Source organism: Apodemus sylvaticus, chromosome 4, assembly GCF_947179515.1.
Source record: "Apodemus sylvaticus chromosome 4, mApoSyl1.1, whole genome shotgun sequence".
In the NCBI taxonomy this organism is placed as follows: Eukaryota; Metazoa; Chordata; class Mammalia; order Rodentia; family Muridae; genus Apodemus; species Apodemus sylvaticus.
Genome location: NC_067475.1, coordinates 29,994,114 through 30,016,940, shown reverse-complemented (window position 1 = coordinate 30,016,940; position 22,827 = coordinate 29,994,114). Strand labels below are relative to the sequence as shown.

Genomic DNA, 22,827 nt, shown 5'->3' with positions numbered 1-22,827 from the left:
ATTCAATAAAAGAATATATTGAGGTATCACCTTCCCCGACCTTAAGTAGTACTTCATAGTTGCAGTAATATAAACCACATGATATTGGCATAAAAACTGACATGCTAATGCATGGAATCAAATTGAAGACCCAGATATAAATCACACACCTATGGTCACCTAATTTTTGACAAAGAAATCATAACTATACAATAGGGGGAGACATCTTCAGCAAGTGGCGTTCCATCTAGCTGGATTTTGGTATATAGAAGAACGTGTATAGACCCATATTTATCACCCTGCACAAGACTCAAGGTCAAGTGGAGCAAAGACCTCAACATAGAACCAGATGCACTGAAGAAAAAATGGGGAATACTCTTGAAGCCATTGTCACAGGAGACAACATCCTGAACCAAACATCAATAGTGCAGGCACCAAGATCAACAATTAATAAATGCCACCTCATGAAACAAAAAAGCTTCTGTAAAGCAAGATACTGTCAATAGGACAAACAGAAGCCACAGACTGAGGAATGTTCTTTATCAACTAACTCCACATCTCAGAGGGTTGATATCCAAAATATATAAAGAACTCAAGAAACTAGATCTCAACAAACAATTTAAAATGAGGTAGAGATCTAAACATAGAATTCTCAATAGAGGAATCGCAAATGACTGAGAAACACTTAAATGTTCAGCATCCTTAGCCATCAGGGAACTGCAAATCAAAATGAATTTGAGATTCCATCTTACACCTGTCAGAATGGCTAAGATTAAAAAACACAAGTGACAACTTTAACTATGTTAAAATCTCTTTTTATTCTGTCTCATATTTAAAATTAAATTGAATAAAGCAAAGCTGAATGGGCTGGACATGGCGCCTCATGCCTGCGACCACCTCATTTGGGGCAGGTGACTTCAGTCCAAGCTACATAGTGAGTTCAAGGACAGCCTGAGCAAGAGTGACACTCTTGTCTCAAAAGATTAGGGGATCCTGGAGAAATATTGCAATGGCTAAGAGAACTGGCTGTTCTTCCAGAAGGCCAAGGTATAATTCCAGCATTCATGCTCGGTAGCTCACCACCATCTTTAATTCCAGTCCCAAAGGATCCAAGGCCCATCTTCTGGCCTCTGTAGGCACCAAGCATGCATGTGGCACATATACATTCATTCAAGCAAAATACTCATAGACAAAAAATTGGGAAATTGAAAATTTAAGAAAAGAGAGAAAAAGAGAGCTGAACTGGTTGTTTCTTTCTGTTCTGTCTCTCGGTGTCTTCAACACTGAGTGGACTTTAAAGTCTCTCCATAGATTCCTGAACTCCGTAATCTCAGTTCTCAACTCTCTCCTCCACTGTAGCAGGGCACCAAGATGTTCCCACTAAGTGAGCTTGTCTTCATGGGATTTGTCCCTTCCCTCCTTTTCTTGTAATAAGTCCTTCCTTAGAACTTCGTTGCTTTTATTTGGTTTCCTGTTATGTCCCCACTATGAGTTACTATTGTCCCAATCCCCACTCTGTCTTGAGACATCAGGAGTGGAGCACACAGCACTGCTTCAGTTGCTACAAAGGAGGAGGAAGCTCATTACAGGTAGCACAGGAAACTCTTTTCATCTGTGAATGCTGAATCAGTAGATTTACCCAATCATAGGCTGCAAATATTCAGAGAAAATTATGTCTATATTGGTCATATACAGACTTCCTTGTTTTTGTCATTGTTCCTAAAACAATAAAGTATGATGGTGCTTACATTTTACTGTTAGAATTATACAAAATATAATCTAGATAGCATTTAGAGCAGTGGTTCTCATCCTGTAGGTCTTGATCCCTTTGGGGTTCTAAGAACATTTCACAAGGGTCCCATATCATATATCTTCTATATTGAGTTGTTTACATTAAATTTTATAACAATAGCAAATTGAGAGCTATGAAATAGAAACAAAATAATTTTATGGCTGAGAGTTACCATAATGAGTTACAGCATTAGGAAGGGTGAGAACCACTAGTTTAGAGTATTATAAAGGGTGCTGTGCATAAGTTACATAAATATTACCACATTTTATATAAGTAGGCTGAGTATGAACAGGTTTTGGTAAGTTCTGGGGCAATAAGTCACCCCCCATTGACACTGAGGGACAACTGTTCACAAAATATCCCAGGTCAGGTCAGAGGCTTTATGTTGGGTAAGTATAGATACCTAACTCTCCTTGTGATGCCTCTGTTTACCCACAGCTATGACAAACACCAACAAGATGATCATCAATTTGGCTGTCTTTGGCCAGACTCAGAGTGGGAAAAGTTCTGCTGGGAACGTTCTTTTGGGAAGTACTGACTTCTACAGCAGTTTTTCTCCAGGCTCCATAACAAAAGATTGCAGCCTGGGCCGCAGTTGTCACCTCCGTGGCTTCATGCGTCGAGGGGGACAAGAGATAAGCCTGCAGATACAGGTTTTGGACACTCCAGGGTATCCACACAGCAAGCTGAGCACAAGATGTGTAAAACAGGAAGTGAAGGAGGCCTTGACGCATCACTTTGGACAAGAGGGTCTCCATCTTGCTCTGCTGGTCCAGAGAGCAGATGTGCCTTTCGGACAGGAAGCGTCTGACTCAGTCCAATTGATTCAGGTAATACAAAGATGCGGTTATGCTGGCAGCAACCCACCTGGGGGTATTATCTTCATAGGCAAGGCCTTGGAAGAAATTGGTTCAAAAGATACTTGAACTATAAGGTGTTAGCATATAGCAATAGTCAGTAAAAGAGATTTCTCTTCCAGGAGTTCTCTTTTGTAATTTCTAGTGGTTATCTACTTTCCTAATGCTGTGACCCTTTGATACAGTTCCTTATGTTGTCGTGACCCCAACCATAATATTATTCCATTGCTACTTCATAACTGTAATTTTGCTACTGTTAGGAATCTTAATGTATATCTGTATTCAAGATATCTGATATGTGATCCTGGGGGGTTTGCAAGTCACTACTCCAGAACCACTATTTTAGAGGAATGCAGTCAATTATTCTACAATCAGTCATAGACAGAAATTTTTAGACACTGATTTTCAGGAGGTAAGCCTTAAATCCTTAAGAACCTTGAACTTGAGAACGTTTGTACAGTGTGATCCCTGGACTATCCACACCAGGATCAGCTGGCAACTTGTTGAAAACGCAGACTCCTCCATGACTATTGACATAGCATCTCATGTATATCCGCATTTCCATGTTTTTGTATAGGTTTATGAAAACAAGATGAGGTTCAACACTACCAACTGAAATGTCCACACACCATGCAACATCATGAGGTTCAACACTACCTCATCTTGAAATGTCCACACACCATGCAACATCAAGAGGACAACTTGCTATTATTTATTAACAAATACATCAGTGTTCACTGACAATTTTCACCTAGGCACTGAGCACTTTCAGAGACAGGAAGCCTAACTGCAAAAAGCTCATAATGTAGAAGAGGAAAAATAAATGTCAGAAATGACAACATGTTAACTGTCTAAGCAGTGTAATGTGCACGAGGAGTGACAAAAGACTTAACATCATGGCAAATGTCACAGGAAAACTGTGCATGATTCACAGGAAGGAAACCTGTGATTCCCATGTTTGCCTGCCACAGCACTCATATATAGGCTCATTCCATTCACCAACCACAGGACTTTAGGCAGAGCCTCTATGGTACATGTTGTTGTTTGCTTCTATCAGGTTATTTGTTCACTTATCACCAGTTGCTAAGTTGGGGGTTTTGTTCATTAGACAGTCCAGCAAAGGGTCGAGAGAGGAGGTCTTGGCATGCCCACAGCTAGGAGGAATAAAGAGTGGATGTATTTATACTGCCAGAAAGAGTGTAGTAAAAGGGCCCATGTAGACTATCACATTCAATTCCTGGAAATCATTCATTGATCTGTACACAGCTCTACCCAAATTTAACTGCTGGACCCCATGATAGAAAGAGGTCACTGAGTATAGATGATGAATAGCCCCCTGTCGCTAGTGAAGACAAAAGATTGGCACAAATGGCAGACACAAGGTTTGTTTCTCAAGGGTTATGTGTGTTTTTAAAAGTTTAGGGGAAAACCATGTGTGTAATTATAAGGAAGCAGTGGAAAAGTCAGGGCAACAAGAGCAAAAACTTTACCATGCAACTCCTAAAGTGTCAAGTCATGTTGTCAACAGTAAACAAGATGGTTGCAATTAAGTTACAATGTGAAATCTAAAGCCACCATGCAGCTCCCCATTCTATAAAACTTGTATTTCAAAGCATTTCTGTTATAAATTGTCAGGACACTTGTACCCAAATAACAGGATAATTTTAAGTACAGATTTAATGTTCTCTAAGGCTGTTTTATATAAAAAATCAGTAAATTCATAAATACCTGCTTCTCAGAAGCCATCTTGACTCTTTCCAGAGGTGTCCACCTGTTCTCTATAGTACACTATGCTGAGTCCAAAAGGATTTTAATATCATATATTTTGAAAATAGATTCTTCTAGTGTCAGCATACAGAACATTATAATCCTACAGTCTAATTTAATTCATACATGTCTCTTGTCTTTGGTGATGGTCTCTGCATAGCTTTTTCCAATAGCTGCCTTCCGTAAGTCACTGTCTAGGACTCAGGGATTGAAGACCAACATGACATAGGTGGAAACAAAGTTCAGATCCTGTTTGTTTGGTTTTCTTTAATAGAATAAATAATTTCTCTTTTTTTTCTCTGAATATCAGCAAAGCTTATCATACTCAGAATGATTGCCGGGAGTGATTGTAGACCTGTGTGGAGCACCTCTTGTCTGTGTGGAGCACCTCTTGTCTTCCAATGATGGACTCTGAGGCATAGACTTAATGCTTATGACATTCTTCCTGAAGGTGCCTCCGTTGTTCATGGCGGCCAGGATCAGGAGCAGCCGCCAGATGTCTTCATATTCAACAGGGCCAAGAGCAGATGTCTTAGAGGTTGTTAAGGTCCATGGGTTCCAGGCTTATCCTGGATTTATTTTCCTCCTCGGCTGATGAACAAGGAGAATGGAGTAACTGTCTTTTCCTTTCTGGGGAAGGGAGGAGTCCTGGCATGGAAGGATCGGCCTCATCTTTCCCGTGCTTTTCTGTTGTCCCCTGGTTTGTGCTTTAATACTCTGCAGAGGAGTCATAGGCTGCCAGCTATGACAATGGAAGCACGTTCAAATGTGCTTCAAATAATAGTCTTCTTTATTTATATTAGCTCCATAATAATTTAGAGATGTGAGTTGTATCCTCCAAAACGGGAACGGGAAGGATTGCCTTGTGTTGAGTGTTGGTGGGAATATTATTTGAATGTTAAAAAGAAAATCCAGCCGGGTGGTGGTGGTGCACGCCTGTAATCCCAGCACTTGGGAGGCAGAGGCAAGCGGATTTCTGAGTTCAGGGCTAGCCTGGTCTACAGAGTGAGTTCCAGAACAGCCAGGGCTACACAGAGAAACCCTGTCTTGAAAAAAACCAAATCCAAAAAAAAAAAAAAGAAAAAAAGAAAAAAAGAAAATCCATAAATATATCAGAGAAGGCATAATACAGACTTCTCCTCCAATAAAGAGCAGGCATGAGGGCGACAAGGTAGATCTAGGAACTGAAACTATGAACTGAGTAGAATTGGTATTCTTTTGTACAATCAGTCATAAATAGTATACTTGTTGTGACTGAGCAAGCTTAAGAAATTAATAGATTGGGGCTGGAGAGATGGCTCAGTGGTTAAGAGCTCTGACTGCTCTTCCGAAGGTCCTGAGTTCAAATCCCAGTGATCACATGGTGGCTCACAACCATCCTTAATGAGATCTGATGCCCTCTTCTGGTGTGTCTGAAAACAGCTACAGTGTACTTACATATAATAAGTAAATCTTTAAAAAAAAAAGAAATTAATAGATTATTTTTGGCTTAGAATCAACAACTCAGCTGTTGATATTGTATGTGGGTGCTCATAATACAATATGCTCACAAAAATATGCTAGTGATGGGTCTGCATGTACCAGACCAACCTCATGGGCCTTTTAGCAGTTGAAACTTACTCAAAGACAAGCCTAATGTTACTAGCCTTTATTGGTTTTCAATTCATAGTCACAAAGAATGCTGATTTTATTGATATTAAAGACTTCTAGTGGTAGTAAATCTGACATGCTTAGCACTGGGCTCACCTTATAGGAGAGCCACTGAAAACGGCAACGTGACCCTGTTATAACTGCTACTCTTCCGCACTGAGATGCTCACCCATCCAAGTGAACCACAGCAAGGCGCGGCTTATCACAGAGATGAAGAACATGGCGTCTGTTACATACACTTATGTTCAGACTCCTTCTTACCTGCTTGTTTGCACGGTGACCTTTGGCACAGAACTCCTCTGAACCCCATTAGAAAGCAGTAGGTGTTGAAAATATCTGACTCAACTCAGATTTCTTTTCAGATTTTGACATGAGCCTGGCAGGAGTAAATCCTTTGAGACACTGGCACACCATAAGTGTTTAGCTGTGGGGATTATCATTTTATATTACTGTTAGCCAAGGCTCTGGCAGTCAGGGAACCTTTCTTAAAGGCCCAGGCCTGCTGGTAATCAGCCATGTGACTTCCAATTGAGCCACTTAATTAAGCCTCAAGGCCTTAATACTCTCATCTTTAAAATGAGGCAATTTAGATAGATGCTTTCTAATGTTGACTCTTCCCTGAATCTGACTTGAGATGTCATCACTAAATTTTGACTCTCTGGAAAGAAACTGTCACCTTAAGTGGAATGAGAGTAAGGGAATAGCACACACACACACACACACACACACACACACACACACGTATGATCCTTATTATTCTCCTTGATAACTTTTTTCTCAGCTGATGTAATTGTTGGCTTTTTTCTAAAGTTTCCCCCTAAAAGGTCCAGATGCTATGATTTCATCAACCACAAACAAATGGGGCAGGGCTGGTGAGGTCCTGAGAAAATGAACGATTCCTGGAAAACAAAGTTTATATCCTAACTCCCTGTCCCAAAAGGACGAGATGGCCTCCTACCCACTAGCACTGTGAAACCAGACAATCCGTGGTTGTAGCATTTCCAGTTGACTTAGTACTATATCTAAATTATTATCACCAGATAAATTTCTTTTACTTATTTTGCTCTTTAACTTCTTTTAAGACATCGATCAACCATGATTGTTCAGTGTCTGAGTCCACAGAGAACATGTTTGGCCTCTGACATGGTGACTATCACCAAGTGACACTATGTTCAAACATTCAACTATTTCCTGGCCAAAAACCAATCTAAAGATTAGAAAGTAAATCAGCCATTCTTTTCTGGTTTGGGCAGTAAGTCAAAAGTGCAATTTCTCTCACAGTTTAAGAGGTAAGTATCCTTTCATAAAAAATTATCAGTCTGTAAGAACTTCCCAGAGGCTGAACACATGGGCCTGTGGGTGGCAGGGCTCTTGGTGCCACCACTCATTAATCCTGAATGAGTTAGCTCTGGAGTATAAGAACAGCCTGAAGGGGGGAAAAAGAAGGAAGCATGCTGTTGCAGGAAACCAGGAACTGAGAGAGTTACTTTTAAAAGTATTAGCTTAGTAAGAAAAGCATTCTGCTAAGCGATATTGTAAAAAACGGTGTTTTAGTGTGGACCTTTATTTTGGCGAGTATTCAGAAATATTTAATGGCAAATTTGATCTAACAGGAGCTATCAGAACAGAATAGTAAATTTGGTAGTGCTCAGGGGCTAAGAGGGCCAGTTCTTTACCAACCTGTACATTTTAGTATGACGATTAGTGTGGTCCAGGAGTAGTAGACTGAGGCTCTAAAGTGAGAACTCTCAGATACGCGTGTGATCAAAGATCGGACGCTGGACCTGGGTCGAAATAAAACCTCAGTAGCATACTATCCCTACTCTTCAGTTGTTATTTCTTTTTTAAAACTTTATTATCTATCATCATTGTGCATGTGTGCCTGCATTTGAGTGTGTGTGTACATGTGTGTACATCCACAGCATAAGTGTGAAGATCAGAGGACAACTAGGATTGGCTTTCATGTGGCTTCTAAGGACCTAATTTAGGTCATCATGATACTGAAATTTGTTTACCTGATGTTTACAGGAGAAATCCAAGTCCCTCCGTGGGGTTCTTAGTCCCCCCAAAATAATTTAAGAATGGGTTCAAATGAAAGCTCAAGGACAATTTAATTACTTAAAAAAAAGTAATCAGAGCGAGTAAGCTGAAAATCTCAGCAGCTGTTTGAAGAGCAAGGAAGGAGAGAAGGGAAAAGCCACACCCTTTGCTCTTTATGCAGGTATGGAAGTCAGACACATGGTGGGAAAACAGCCACTTGGTAGGGACGGATCCTTTAAAGAAAAAGTAAGAGAGCCCTAAAGGCTTGGGAAACTCAAAGTGTTAGGGAAAGCATACTTTCCAAAGAGATAGTGAGATTCTGGAGGATTCTGGGAAGGAAAGTCACAGTATCTCATTAAGGGGAAAATGGTTGCACCTATTTTTTTTTTTTTTTAACATTTCTTAGGCGAGCCTTCCAGCAGGTAGTCCCCTAGCCTGGCTGAGCTGAGACATTAGGTCACTACCCAGGCTGGAAAGCTTGCTCTCTTGAAGAGAACACTGTTTCTCTTAAGGAACCTTTTCTATTACTCAGACATGCAGGCTCCAACTGTAAGTACATTTATCCCCTAGGCCATCTTGCAGGGCCATGTTAATTCCTTTGTAGCAAATGATGGATATTTATTGTCTCTTGGTTCTTGAGGTAAGGAGTCTGGAATCACAGAATTGGTGAGGTTGGGGAGCCAACAATGTATCCCAGGCTTCTCCTGGCTGCACGTGACTATTTTCAGGGCCCTCACCTTCTCCTTATATTTGTGTCTCTGTTCAAATTTTTGTTTTGCATGGACATTAATACAGTTAGATCAGGAGTAAACCTAGTAATGACTTTAAGTTAATCACATCTTTATGGCACTCTTTGAAAATAATGTCCCCTCCTAAGGAATGGGGGATTAGGACTTGGCAGATTAATTAGGGGAAGGACACAGTTCACTCATAATCTCATAATTCACATTGCAGCCTGTGCCTTCTCTCTATTAGAGACATGTACAATGCACTGCAAGCACAGCAGAGTCCCACAAATGTCCTTTGATTTGACGTGCCACCATCATCTTCTGTGGGATGTTGGAATCATATGGAGACTTACATTTCCAGAGTTATGACTTTTAATAGTGCAAACACAAGTTTTCTCATGGACTTGGATTTAAAAGCACAGGAGAATGTGAGAAAGGATGCCCATTTTGTGAATTCCCTATTACATTTACTAATGTATTTACTGTTATGCTTTCTAGTATACTGATCTTGGAAACTCGGCTCATGTTTTCTTGAAGCAGGACATTTTAGGGGAACACTAAATTCTGTGGTGCAGGTAGACAGATTCTGATTGGGTAAGAGCAGACAGATGGACTCAGCCCTGCAGAGATTTGTTCTGAGTACAGAGAGAAAGCAGTCTGTGGGAAATCCACCACAGGGAACTATCAAACCCAGAAGTACAGGATTGTGTCCCAGAGAATAAAATTCAGAACTGAACCCTCAAAACCAAGCTAACTGAGCCTGCTATTTGACTCAATGAGGAGGGTCATAATTCCAAAATGTTTAGCGGGTTTTGTTGAGAATTCCCAATGTTCATTTGAAACCCTCTCATGATAATGCAGACACAGTTTACCTTCAAAGAAGTCACTGCTAGGTTTCAGTAGCATTTGCCTAAATAAATGGCTCTGGTGAAAGCCTGGTTGCTCTCATGACTGTAATTAGTAGACATGGCCATTGCTATCTATGACTTAAAATCCATGACTTAGAGTTCTTCTATTTTCATGTTAGACATACTTTGTCCTGATGCTTTTCTTTCTTCTCTGTCTTTATTCCTTCTCCCCCAACTCTTTTCTTCTCCTTACATAATAAATAGCAGCCATATATTTGTTATATATATTAAGACATACATTCCCAAGACTATTTTAATAAAAACATGACCACAATATAATTCAACATCTTCATGTGTCAATTTTTGATGCCACACTGAGACGAGTAATAGTATTATGGCAAAGATTCGTGTGAACATCAAAAAGTTATCTATGGCCAACCATGGCAGCAGCCTGCCTCTAACCCAGCATTAGGGAGGCAAAAGCAGGGTTGATATGTTTGAGATCAGCTAGGGGAACATAGTAAGAATCTGCCTCAAAGGACTCAAACCAAAACAAGTCAAACTGAAACGAGGGAGTCAGGAGGAAGATTGGAGATGAAAAGAGATTACTCACCTAAAAAGCTTAATATCTGATATCAATTGTTCATTTTTGCATGTTTGCTTCCTTGCTTCTGATTACTAGAAGTCCTTGCTAACTTGCTATATTCATTCACAGGCCTTTTGTATTTTAAAAAACAGTGTTATGAACCAGTAGCATCTTTGTAAGTATTTCAGTCATAGACACATATAGAAGGAAAAAAATGTGACTTTCCTGTCACTTGGTCATGATTTCTTGTAAATTTGGAAGCATCCAAGAGTTAAATGGTTACTCCTAGATGCCTTTTGTATCGCTTGAGCAATGTGCCACATGCCGTGGCTTCTGCTTTCTATCATCTAATTTTCACTCATCAAGCAAGAATTTATTGCACAACCAACTTGCACATATCACTAAACAAAGGGACAAGCGTCTTCAGCGCTCTTCAAGCACATTAAAAGAAGCCATTTGATAAATTGCCTTTGACTCCAGACATGTGGCAAGAGGAACATGAGGATTACAGTAACCTTGTGTAGCTGTTCCAACTCACCAAATAGATTTTGATCTTAGCTTTTCCGTTACTTGTCATCTGGTTAATCAATAAAGCATAGCCAGATTATGTCATCTTAATCCCTTAGTAGATATTTTAGTGGTGATAATAGAACATCCAAAAAAATAGATTCTGTAGCAATTGCCTTGCTCAAGGTACCACCAAAAAAAGGAATTGGGTAGCTCTAGCAGGGTTGTGGAAAAAGTAAAAACAATCACTGGGTGCTGGCCATACCACATTCATTGTAGCCAGATGCTCTGCGGCATTAAGCCTTTGCATACCAATTATAAACAGCAAAGTAAAACAGAGAACCAAGGCCTTTTTGTTGTTGTTGTTGTTGTTCAGAAACCCCATTCATCTTCCTTAATGTGCTAACAACACTTGAGCTCACAGTCATTTCCCATTTCAGATATCAGCTTTCAGAAATACCATGACACATGGATCTGTTGGCTAATGACATTGGACTTTAGTAACAACTTTGCTCATTTTTTGAGGAATAGAGTCCAAGGCAAATAGTCATTTAACTCCTTTCTCTTTCAGGAACTTCTGGGAGATTCCTGGAAGAATTACACGGCTGTTCTTTTTACCCATGCAGAAAAAATCGAAGAGGCTGGGCTGAGTGAGGAGGAATATTTGCGTGAGGCTTCTGACACACTGTTGACCCTGCTAAGTTCTGTTCAGCACAGATATATTTTCCTGTACGAAAGAGGAAACTCGTGTAGTGAACAGAGAATTAAAATCTTAGAAAGAATCATGGAATTTATAAAAGAGAATCACTTTCAAGTTCTTAGTTTTACATAGAAAGAAAAGAGCACTGGGTATTAATCAGGATCAGAAATGTGATTTTAAAATCTGCATTTCTTCACATGAATATAGGGCATGATAATTCCCTGTGTGGCCATTGAGCCATTTTTGGAAAAAAAATAGTAAACAAAAACTAATATCAACGATTCACGATTTCATGATATCAGAATTATACTCATCGGTATTTATCCAACAGAAAAGTATACATTTATGCATTTACAAATGAGCATATACAAGAGCGCTTATGGTGGTACCATTCATCATAAAGACTGAAAACAATCTAAATGTTCATTAATAGAATAATATTCAAACTGTGGAATATTAACCTACTGAGATATACAGTGTGAGAATGAACAAACTCAATCACCTGTAATATTAGTAATCAACTTTCTAAGTACAACACAAAGAGAAAGAAACCAGACATAAAATGCGCTCAATGACTCCATTTGTATAATGGTCAGTAACAGTCAAAGACTAATGCAACACAACTATTCTGGTATGAAGAAGTGCTGGACATCAGCGAAGTAAAAGGATCCTGTGGGGGTAGTGGCAGAGATGTTGATAAGGCTATTTCCTGATTTGGAACCTGGTTTCATTGGCTGTGTACCTTGTGAAAATGGAACAAAATTTCCTGTAACATATGAGATCATAACTGTATTTGTGAGTATAACTGTGAATGAATAAACTTTATTTCTTTTTTAGAGATTTATTTATGTCTTGATGCAAGAAAAGGAAGATTGTGTAACCTTGCCAGAGTATGTTTCCTCATGTACACCGTGTACACAATGTATACTTAAATATGCTCTCCATAGTTATTCCAGTGATTAAATGAATTGTCATGTGATAAAGACTCCATGTTAGCTTTATTTTCTGCTTTAGAGAGACCTGATAGCCCCATTTGGTTTATAAATATTAAGGAAAATTCAGAGCAAATCCCTCAGTGAATCCTATAATAGTTATCAGAGCACTCTATAACTGCAGTTTTGACTATGAAGTAATGACTCATTTGTTTGCATTTCTGTAAATACCAGAATTCATGGTTTATTTTATTTTTCTCACTGTGATAGTATGTAGTAATTTCCATTAAAAATAGGATTGCAACTGATAGGTTTCCTCTGAAAACAGTTCTCAAAGGGCTACTATTATCTGAACCCTAGCACAGATAATATTTATTAAGTTAGCCATGAGCCTCCTACTTGTTAGGTAGTCAGCTATAGATGGGCAGTGACAAAGACACAACCCTAATTCTCTCCCATCATTTTATTATATTGCTGTCAACACAAGAAAGATGTAATTATAATGGATGCTTAACTGATATATAATATGTGTGCATCTCTATATTGTATTGTAGTAATTCATTGTTTGTTATATAATACATAATGATTAAATTAGGATAATAAGCATTTGCCTTATTAAATTCATCGTCATCATCATTTTTAAATGTTGGGAATTCTGTACTTCTCTGGTCAGTTTTAAAGACATCACAGACAAGCTAGGGATGTAGCCCAGCTTGCACAAGGCCCTAGGTCCAATCTTGTAAAGGTGAAACCAAAGCAGCCAAGGATGGATAGGTGTTGGGAAGTTAACTGGTGGTGGGGGAGGTTAAACTGGTGGGCATGCATCTCTTATATGTGATACAGAGCAGCTTTAATAGAGAGAAAAACATATGTCATCATTTACACTAGTTATACTGAGCTGAATAAGAAGCACCAGGGATCTCTCCAACTCTGTGATTTGCTACACTCCTTGATACCTAGAAGTTCAAGTTTTCTATGTTCTTTTTCTTTTTTTAGAAGATTTCCTGATATTATCAGGTTGGTTTTTTAAATACTTTCCTACCTTTATTTTGTAGTTCTGGTATATACTTGTCTTCTGTCAAATAATATTGTTACTGAATCATCTCCTTTGTGTAAGTGCATGGGTGCTTCTCTCATTTGGCATTTTATTATTTGTTTTGTGTGCCTGTTATGTCTTGCATTTTCCTGTCATTTGTTCTAATTTTTCTAATGTGATAATGTTACTATTTATCCTGTTTTTCTCTTTAACTTTTTGGAAGTTCTTCCATAACTCATATGCAGAATGGGAATCGAGTATGTTTTCTACTATTGCTTGATAGCAAAGAAACAACTATTTATTCAACCAAGAAACATCTCACTGATGAGCTCTTGAACTGTGGAGCTAAGATCTGCAGAATGCCTTCATCTCTTCCTTCTTCTTTTCTGTTTCTATCATCCCCCCTACAGAAAACATCTTAGGAATGGTTCTTTTCCCCATACAACTAGGTTTTGTGAGACAATCAACCCCAGACTTCTTCTTTTTGTGGGCTTTCCCATTTGTTTCAGGAGCCATTGTATACTACTTAAGCCAAACGGCCCTCATAGTTTACCAATCATGTTATCTTAAAAATTATCAGCATGCACAATATTAAATTTCGTTATGCATTTTCAAATAAAACTTATTTTCTGCTTTGACTCCTTCCTTTGGCCCTCCACTCTTGACTCCGCCTCAGTATTAGAAACTTTCATCTTTACCGCTATTTCCCCTTGTCTTCATCTTCCTCAATGTCTCTAGTGAATGTTTTCCCTCATTTACTTTGGGTACATGCATACTCACTATTAAATTCCAAGCATATCAGCGTAATGAATGGAGGGAAATAAGGTGTCTGTTAGGAATGGGGAATTGACTCTTACATGTCACTGACATGAACTCTGGTTACTGTGCTTGAGCTGTGCACCTCTTTCTGGATGACAGTACCTATGTTTAACCACAGTCTTAATCATTTTTGGAGATAATTGTAACTCTTTTTTTTTTTTTTTTTTTTTTTTTTTTTTTTTGGTTTTTTCAAGACAGGCTTTCTCTTTATAGCCCTGGCTGTCCTGGAAATCACTCTGTAGACCAGGCTGGCCTCAAACTCAGAAATCAACCTGCCTCTGCCTCCCAAGTGCTGGGATTACAGGCATGCACCACCACTGCCCAGCATAATTGCAACTCTCAAGAGATCCATGTGAGCAGGATTAGCTCTGGGCAAAATAAATGGCATTTTTGTCGCTGTTCCTTGGTGTTCTGCTGCCTTTTCTATTAGTCTGTTATTTGCAGTCTTTGCTTGTGTTCTTTGGATCTAGATGTTAGCCTCATCTGGATGACAACAGATTACTGCTGAATTTTAGACTAGAAAGTTCTTTGAACATTTCAAATTTCATAGGATAATAAACTTTGTGTTTTTTTGAACTCATATAATAGTATCCTTGTTGCTACTAAAAACTGGGATCAGAGACACATTAGCATATACTTTTTGGGGGACCTTAGTGATGGCCCCCAAACCTTCCAGTTCTAATACTATATTAGAACTATATCTAATATCTATAGAGACTCAATGAATATTTTCTGACTCAATATCTACTTTTCCTTTTTTTCTTTTTTAATCTACTGTGGATGCAAAATTCCCACAACTGCCATCTCAAAATGCATCCCTGAGAGATATTCTATTATGAAGCCTAATGTGAGTGACCTTGGCCCAGGAGCAGAATTCATAACCCAAATGCCATGTTCCAAGGTGATAACAGTTGGACAATGTGTTTATGGTAACAAAACGGAGAACATCGGAAGTCAAGGCACTTTCAGATACCATAGTGGAGGGAGGCACTAGGCAGCTAAGTTACAGCAAAGCAGGGGGAACTCAACCATGAGCCTCAGATGCTACCGGCAGCAATCTGAGCCCATTGGTTGGTTGAAAACTAGGACTGTTCCTACTTTCCAAAGGATTTACCTAATGGTAACAAAGATGTTAAGCCTGGCACTGAGGAGAATAAATAGTTTCTGAATTGGGATAAGAATGACCCAGTTTGGCTTTGGACTTGCAACATTCCAACTCTTCACATCATTCAAGTTCTAAGCAGTTCATCAGCCACACAGAAGGTTCAGTCAAAGGTGGGGTTCATTTTAGAGACCTTTCTTCACACTGTTCTTTTTTTTTTTAATTTTTGTTTGGAGATTTTATTTTTATTTTATGTATGTGGATGATTCGCCTACATGTATGTTCAAGCACAGCATCTATGCAGTGCCCTCGGAGGTCAGAAGAGGGTGTTGGATCCTCTAGGACTGGAGTTACAGACAATTGTGAGCAGCCATGTATGTCCTGGATAGTGGACACAGGACCTCTGGTAGAGCAGCCCATGTTCTTAACCACTGAGCCATCTCTCCAGGCCCAGAGCATGTTTATGGGTATTCTGCATTTTATCTTAAAGAACTGATTCTTTTTACCAGAGTACTAACTTTTAGACACGTCATATTTTGTTTTCAGAGAGAGAGAGAGAGAGGGAGAGAGAGAGAGAGAGAACCACTATTGCTGAGCATTACTCTAAGAGATCATACTAAAGATTACAGAAATGATGAAAATAAATGTATAAAGGAGAGGGGCCATAGTAGGAAGTAATAGTTTGCCTCAGTTGAGAAAGAACCAGGAAGTAACCAAAGTCCTAGAAGATCCACCAGTCTTCATCACTGACTTATAAACTAACCCTTTATACTTGTGCCCTCACTGGATGGGACAGCCTTCCTTTACCCTTCAGCATATTAATATGGATGCAGACTGTACAAGCGCCTGGAAAGCTGAGGAGGAGAATCAGTCATCCCTGCCCTTCAAGGAAGTCCCCATGGAGAGCAGAGAGCTTTAAGCAGGAATCCCCATCTATTGTAGCATGAAGATTCCTTGAACCACTTCCCCCCTTTAAAAATGGGAATTCCTTTCCTACGGGGCATATGGTCTCTATTCCATTTTCTCAAATTAGGGCTGGAAAAAAAGTCTCTCCTCTAGCAATTGCTCTCTCCCTCCTGGTTTGTTTCAATAAAGGCAGCTGGTCAGAGGACTGCCAGGCCCTGATAACAGTATTGCTATGGTCAAATTTGTTTTAAAAATAAGTTTCCTTTTTACAAGCTTTGGATGTTTCTGTTTTTAATATACCTGTTATTTAAGAATACAGTGTTATCTTTTCACATGAAAGATGAAGCTTATAGAAAGAAGTTACTTCAACCACAATTATTCTTTCGTTAACTTACTGAAAGTGGCTTTTAGTTGGCCTTTTCCATCGGTCTTCTAAAAGAGGAATTCAGGCATGGTGTTGATTTTGGATGACTCTTCTTTGCTCTTTCCAAATTTCCCAGGTGTGAAAATCTGAGAGGGTTTTAATGAACCAGGATCAGCCAAATATATAATCTTAGGGCTAAAATCGTAAGGGGATATATATATCAAATGCATTTCTCTATGGGGATGTATAATATTCTAATGAGGCAATTTACAAAAACAAATGTAACACTCTGTCCAGAGTGGCCTTGCCAGAAAGGCCCTGAAAGCAGAGGAGCAAACATGAACTGATATTTGGATAATTTCATGGGCATCGTATAGCAAGGGAAAGCAAGAAGACCAGTCACCCCTCATCAAAGAGGATTATTCATTTTCCTTGTGATTCCTGAGTCCCAGGGTTGTTTGGTTCTTGTTGCTAAGGACAATAGCTCACCAGATAGTAAATGATGATGATGAAGGCAAAAAAGAACACTTCACATGAGATGTGGAGAACTGGGAATAGAGCCTGTCAGGAGGAGGGTGGGGTAGAAGGGGGGAATGAAAGAACAAAATACAAACAAGGGATACATTAGAGTGAAAAATACAAGCTCCCTAATTAACTCACACTCTGAAAAAAATCCAGATGGCTTGCTTTCAAATCAGTAATTATTTCGTCGTTCCGGGTTCCAAATAGTTATGGAGTTAACTCCTACAAATCATCACTGCCAAGACATATTCAGAAGAAAATGCACAACTCTAAAGGACAACAAATGGATGAGAGCATGCTGTTCCATCCTGTCCCACTGAGCTAGTGCCTGAACATGGAGCTCTATGGAGATTTTTTTCTGTTTCACTGTTAAAACATTTAGGGTTATCAACTAGGTTTCATCTGTTATTGGGCATGCCCCAAAGGAGTTGTTCCTATTACAGGTCATCTATCCATCTTAACCATCTATCTTTCTTGAACCCAGCGACTCTGTTACCAGCCACTAGGGTCATAATCCACTCCCTTTCTTTCCTCATATTTCAAAAGAAATTGGAAAACAGAAATTGCTAAGTTTGGCCAAATTGGGGAGAGGAAAAGCAATGTTTCCCCTATCATTATACTAGGGGAGAGACCATTTAACTTTCTTGGGGACAGACCCACAGGAACCTAGAGGCTGGAACTGAAGCAGAGGCCAGTGAAGACTTTTGCCTACTGGCTTCCTCCTCATGGCTAGAACTTCCCAATCAGTCATTTCCAGAGAAATGCCTCATAGATTTGTGTGCAGGCAATAAGAGATATTTTCTCAATTCAGATTCCTCTTCCTAGATAACTGTAGAGTGTGATAAACTGACATAAAAACAAAGAGAGTAATTGACCATTTGTCAACTTGACACACCAATACATTACTATTAAACTATAACCCTTTGTCCTAGATACTCTTCTATTGCTGTAAAAAGACATGGTGACCAAGGCAATTTATAAAGGACGGTACTTCCTTACAGTTTCAGATTGTCCGTCCATGATCATCATGGTGGAAAATAGAAAGGCATGGTGCTGGAACTTTATATTCTGATCAACAGATACAGAGGGGGTATCTGTAGATAGAGCTCCCTCTGTAGAGAGCGCTCCCTCTTCAGCTCTTTTAGCTGATTCTCAATGAAACAGCTCTCTTAGATTTTCAGTGAAACAGCTGGTGCACATACACTTGATTGGGGTGCATGAGATTTATATATGAACATTGGAATGCGGGAAGGAATTTTCAGGGTGAATGTAAAATCATTGGCTGGAGTTTAAAATATTGAAATGCCTCATTTATATGGAGAAGCATTACAGGAATCCCAGATAATTGCTTGGCAGGTTTTTACCCAGAAAGGAAGCTGAACTCATAGATTTGCTAAGGACTATGTGACATTCCTTGGATGGGAGTTGGGCTCCCCAAATCAGACAGAGAAGAGGGGAGTCCTCCATCTTGTGCTGAGCTCCAAGGAGCTATCTGGACAAGGTAGACTTTGACTTTAAGTAGTAAGGTACAATACTCAAATTGATTACCATGGATATTTTGTCACAGCAATCAAACATAAGTTCAGGCATGCTGTTTTATTTTTTATGCTTTAAAAAAAGATGTATCATTTTTTAAGATTATATGTGTCTGTCTGTGTCTTAAGTGTGTGCACTCAGCTTCAGGCAACCATGGAGACCAGAGAGTGTCAGATCTCCTGGAACTGGAGTTAAAGGAGCAACATTTCTCCATGATCTCTGTTGGTTCATGCCTTAAAATGCTTGCCTTACTCTACTCTCACCCCTGTAATCCATTAGTCAAATAAACTTTTCCTCCTCCAAGTTGCTTTTGGTTGTTTGTCACAGTAATCAAGAAGAAGCAAACAATGGAAATTGATACCAGGATAATGGGATGTTGCTGTGACAGCTGACCATGTGGTGGGAAGATTGTGTAGGATTTGGGGATTGGGGGCTGGCAAAACAGTGGAGTCCTCAGAGTTTAATGGGCTGTTGTGGGAGCTTGGAAGATTAAAAATGCTGAAAGCACTATAGATGTAGCCTGGCCTGTGAAGTTTCAAAAAGAGGTAAAGACTACCAATGTAAATCATGTACTATTTTGTTCTGCAAATCTCTGGCTCTGCTCAGCTGGAGTTGAAGAATCAGCTGTAATTAACAAGAGACCAAAATTGCTAAAGACTTTGCTTTAGTCGGACAATCCGTGCTGGTCATCTGGAACTAAGAAATTGGTGCTCATGAAGAGATCAGCAGGCTGGAGAGATGCCTCATCTGTTAGGAGCACTGACTGCTCTTCAAGAGGTCCTGAGTTCAATTCTCAGTAACCATATGGTGGCTCACAACCATCTATAATGGGATCTGATGCCATCTTCTGGTGTGTCTAAAGATAGCTGTAGAATACTCATATACATAAAATAAATAAAAAAGTCTTAAAAATAAGAGGTCACAGTAGAATTTTCTAGCAATATTTACTTGAGGTCAGCACACAGTAGCTGTGGTCTACAGGGGCTTATGGCTACTACCTGGTATCTGGATTTAGTAAGGTGTAAGAGTCACCCAGGTGATACTGATTTTGAAGGCATGAAAGAGTGGTGGAGAAGAGCTGAGTCTTGGCACTGTGCTTCCTAAAAATCCAGCCAAGGGAGGCCATTGCTGAAGGTTCAGCCTTAGCCACAGTGGAGATTCCAGCATATTGAAAACGTTAGAACTGTGAGACAACTACGAAGGACAGCAATAGTTAAGGACTGGAGACAACCGGAGCCTAATCCTGACCCTTGAGACACGCTGCATGTGCTACTGATGGAAAGAAAGCTGGACAGGCGGAGCTGCCCAGGCCATTTGGAGACCAGATGATCATGAGTAGGTAGGAGATGTCAGGCATTGTACTTTCTACACTATTGGATTTTGGTTTTTTACTTTGATTTGATTGTGCCTGTGCTCTGGTTCTCTTCTCTTGGGTCTTAATTTTGATTTGATAGGAGCCCACAGTTAGGACTTTTAAAGACATATTAGAGAGACAATTTATAGAGACTGAACTTACTGAAGTGTTTGAATTCTTTAAAGACTGGGAATTTTAAGATTATTTATGTTTTATATTGTGATATTAATATGGGACATTGGGGATAAGCATGAAAAAGAAGGGTGTAGTGGTTTGAGAATGGTCTCCATAGTCTCATATATTTGAATACTTGGTTCCCAGTTGGTAGAAGTGTTTGGAATGGGTTAGGAGGTGTGGCCTTGGTGGAGGAGGTGTGTCACTAAGGATGGGCTTTGAGGTTTCAAAAGCCCATGCCAGGCCCAGGTCTTTCTTCCTCCACCTACCGCCTGCAGACCAGTAAGGCTACTGCGCCAGTACCATGCCTAACCCTCTGGAACTATAAACAAGGTCACGATTAAATGTCTTTTTAAATTCTTGGTCATGGCATCTCCTCACAGCAATAGAACAGTAACTAAGACAGCAAGGTGTGTTGCAGTCAGCAAAGCAGAATTTGGAGTTTTCCCTGCTGGGTTACAGACTTGCTTTGGTACAGTAGTCCCTTACCGTGCTCCCTTTCCTCTGTTTTGTGATGGTAATAAGTATTCTGAGTCATTATATACTGGAAATATATGATCTACTTCCTGCTTTTGCTTTTACATACTGCTACAGTTAAGATATTGCCTTGTCTCAGAGGAGACTCTGGACTTTGAAACTGTTTTAAGTCTGAAAGAATATGGGAACTTCTGAAGTTGGAGGAATGCTTTTTGCATTTATCATATGCTTATGGGGACCAGGGAGTGGAGTGTGGGGGCTTGAACGAAGATGGCTGCCTTGGTACTCAGTGGAACTCTTTGGGAAGGGTTAGGAAACATGGCCTTGTTGGAGGTTTCAAAAGCCCATGCCAAACCCAGTCTGCCTGTCTGTCTCTTGTCTCTCTCTTTCTCAGCTCTCTTAGAAGGGAAGGAAGATTTTTTTGGCTCAATTCACATCCAAATTGTTCTGGTGTTTTTGTGATGAGGCATAACGTCTGGGCAGATGGGCGTAACAGAGCAGGTTGAACAACCTCTTGGTTGTCACAAAGGATGCATATATATGTATGTATGTGCTCGTGAGGGAGCTCTCATGGTGGCAGGGACAAGATATACTTTTCAAAGGCATGTCCCCTGTAAAATTCTTTCAATTAGACCCATTAGTTTCCACCATATCCAAGATCCATTTAGCATAAACTCATCGATACATTATTCAGAGCTCTCAGGATAATCACTCCCTCAAAGCCTAGCCTGAGTGATGCTGCATTAGGGATCAAGCCTTTAAGATCTGAATGTGTGGCTGGGCGGTGGTGCATGCCTTTAATCCCAGCACTTGTGTGTGTGTGTGTGTGGGGGGGGGATCTGAATGTGTAAGGGATAATCCAGACCCACGCTATGACATTCCATGCTTAGCTCCCAAAGGGTTCCGTGCATCATAAGATGAACACATTCAGCTCATCTCCACAACTTTAACCATCTTTACACTTCTATCATGATTAAAGATACCAAGTTTCTTCACTGACTTAAGACAACTCTTGGCCTCTATAAAACTTACAAGATGACGTGTGTATTTCTCATGGTGGGAAAGGCAAAATGATAAGCATACTCATTGAACAGGGAAGAAGGGCAAGCAAGAATCTGAGCAAGGCAAGATTCAAACCCAACAGGCCAAACTTCAACTCTTGTAGCAGCACCATGTCCAGGAACATGTACTGTGAGAAGCACAAGTGAAGCCATTTTGTGTGACTTGATATAATGCAATCCTTGCAAGATGTGTTAAGGAGCCAGCCAGAGAGGATTCACACACGAAGCCTGCAGCATTTGCTGTCCATCTCCAGTTGCTGAGATAACTGTTTACATGAGATACTGCAATAGCATAATATTGTAAGGAATGTTTGTATGAATAAACAGAGCATGCTCAAAAGGCAAATCTCATGTGGACATTCTAATTCCAGAGGGGCTCACAGTTCACCAGTTCTTCTGTCAGAGGAGCCTGTAATGGGGTAGTGGAAATGGCTCTGTGCTTGAGCAGCTCCTACTCTATGGCCTCGCCAGCTGCAGCCACATGCTTGCTTTCTTGGGCTGTCTCTGCTTCCTCGGTAGACATTCCACAATTGTCACTTCTAACATCCTGGGGTCTCTAATACATCTGTCACTTCGATTACCTCTTAGGGGATATGTGCTGTGCGATCTTGGCCGTGCTACAAGGTACCTCTTCTCACAATCTTTCTCTTACAACCATTGTGGAAATCTCTGCAATCCTACAACCCTTGCATTCTCTGTGTCTTCAAAATTATCATCAAGGGGACAATGCAAAGATCTGCTGCTAGCAGAATCAGTTACCTGGGACCCCTTGTATGGCTGCAATGGCCTCGAAGTACTTTGAAATTCTGGGGAAATATCTGCCTAGGTCAGGGGCTTGAAACCTTAATAGTAATCCTTTAATGCAGCCCCTCAAGTTGTGGTAACCTCCCAATCATAAAACTATTTTTGTTGCAACCTCGTAGCTGTAATTTTGCTGCTAAGAACTGCAATATAAATACCTGATATGGAGACTATCATATATGTGAGCCCTGTGAAAGTCATTCAGCCCCCAAAGGGATCATGACCCACAATTTGAGACACACAGGCCTAGGTGGCTCTGTAGAGCAGGCTCTAAATCTCAAACCACTTC

At 40.0% G+C, this 22,827-nt stretch overlaps 1 protein-coding gene across 1 annotated transcript; it reads left to right on the top strand.

Moving 5' to 3' along the window:
• Positions 1-2,211: 2,211 nt before the first annotated feature.
• Gimd1 (GIMAP family P-loop NTPase domain containing 1) lies at positions 2,212-11,586 on the top strand. Its single transcript, XM_052178496.1, has 2 exons — positions 2,212-2,601; positions 11,326-11,586. Exons 1-2 carry the CDS (start codon positions 2,212-2,214, stop codon positions 11,584-11,586), a joined length of 651 nt encoding a protein of 216 aa, XP_052034456.1.
• Positions 11,587-22,827: the final 11,241 nt, after the last annotated feature.

Excerpts from the sequence above, each read along its gene's own strand:
- Gimd1 (XM_052178496.1), top strand. The coding sequence starts at position 2,212 with ATGACAAACACCAACAAGATGATCATCAATTTGGCTGTCTTTGGCCAG. Across the intron at positions 2,602-11,325 it reads ACTCAGTCCAATTGATTCAG|GAACTTCTGGGAGATTCCTG; the intron begins GTAATACAAAGA and ends TTTCTCTTTCAG.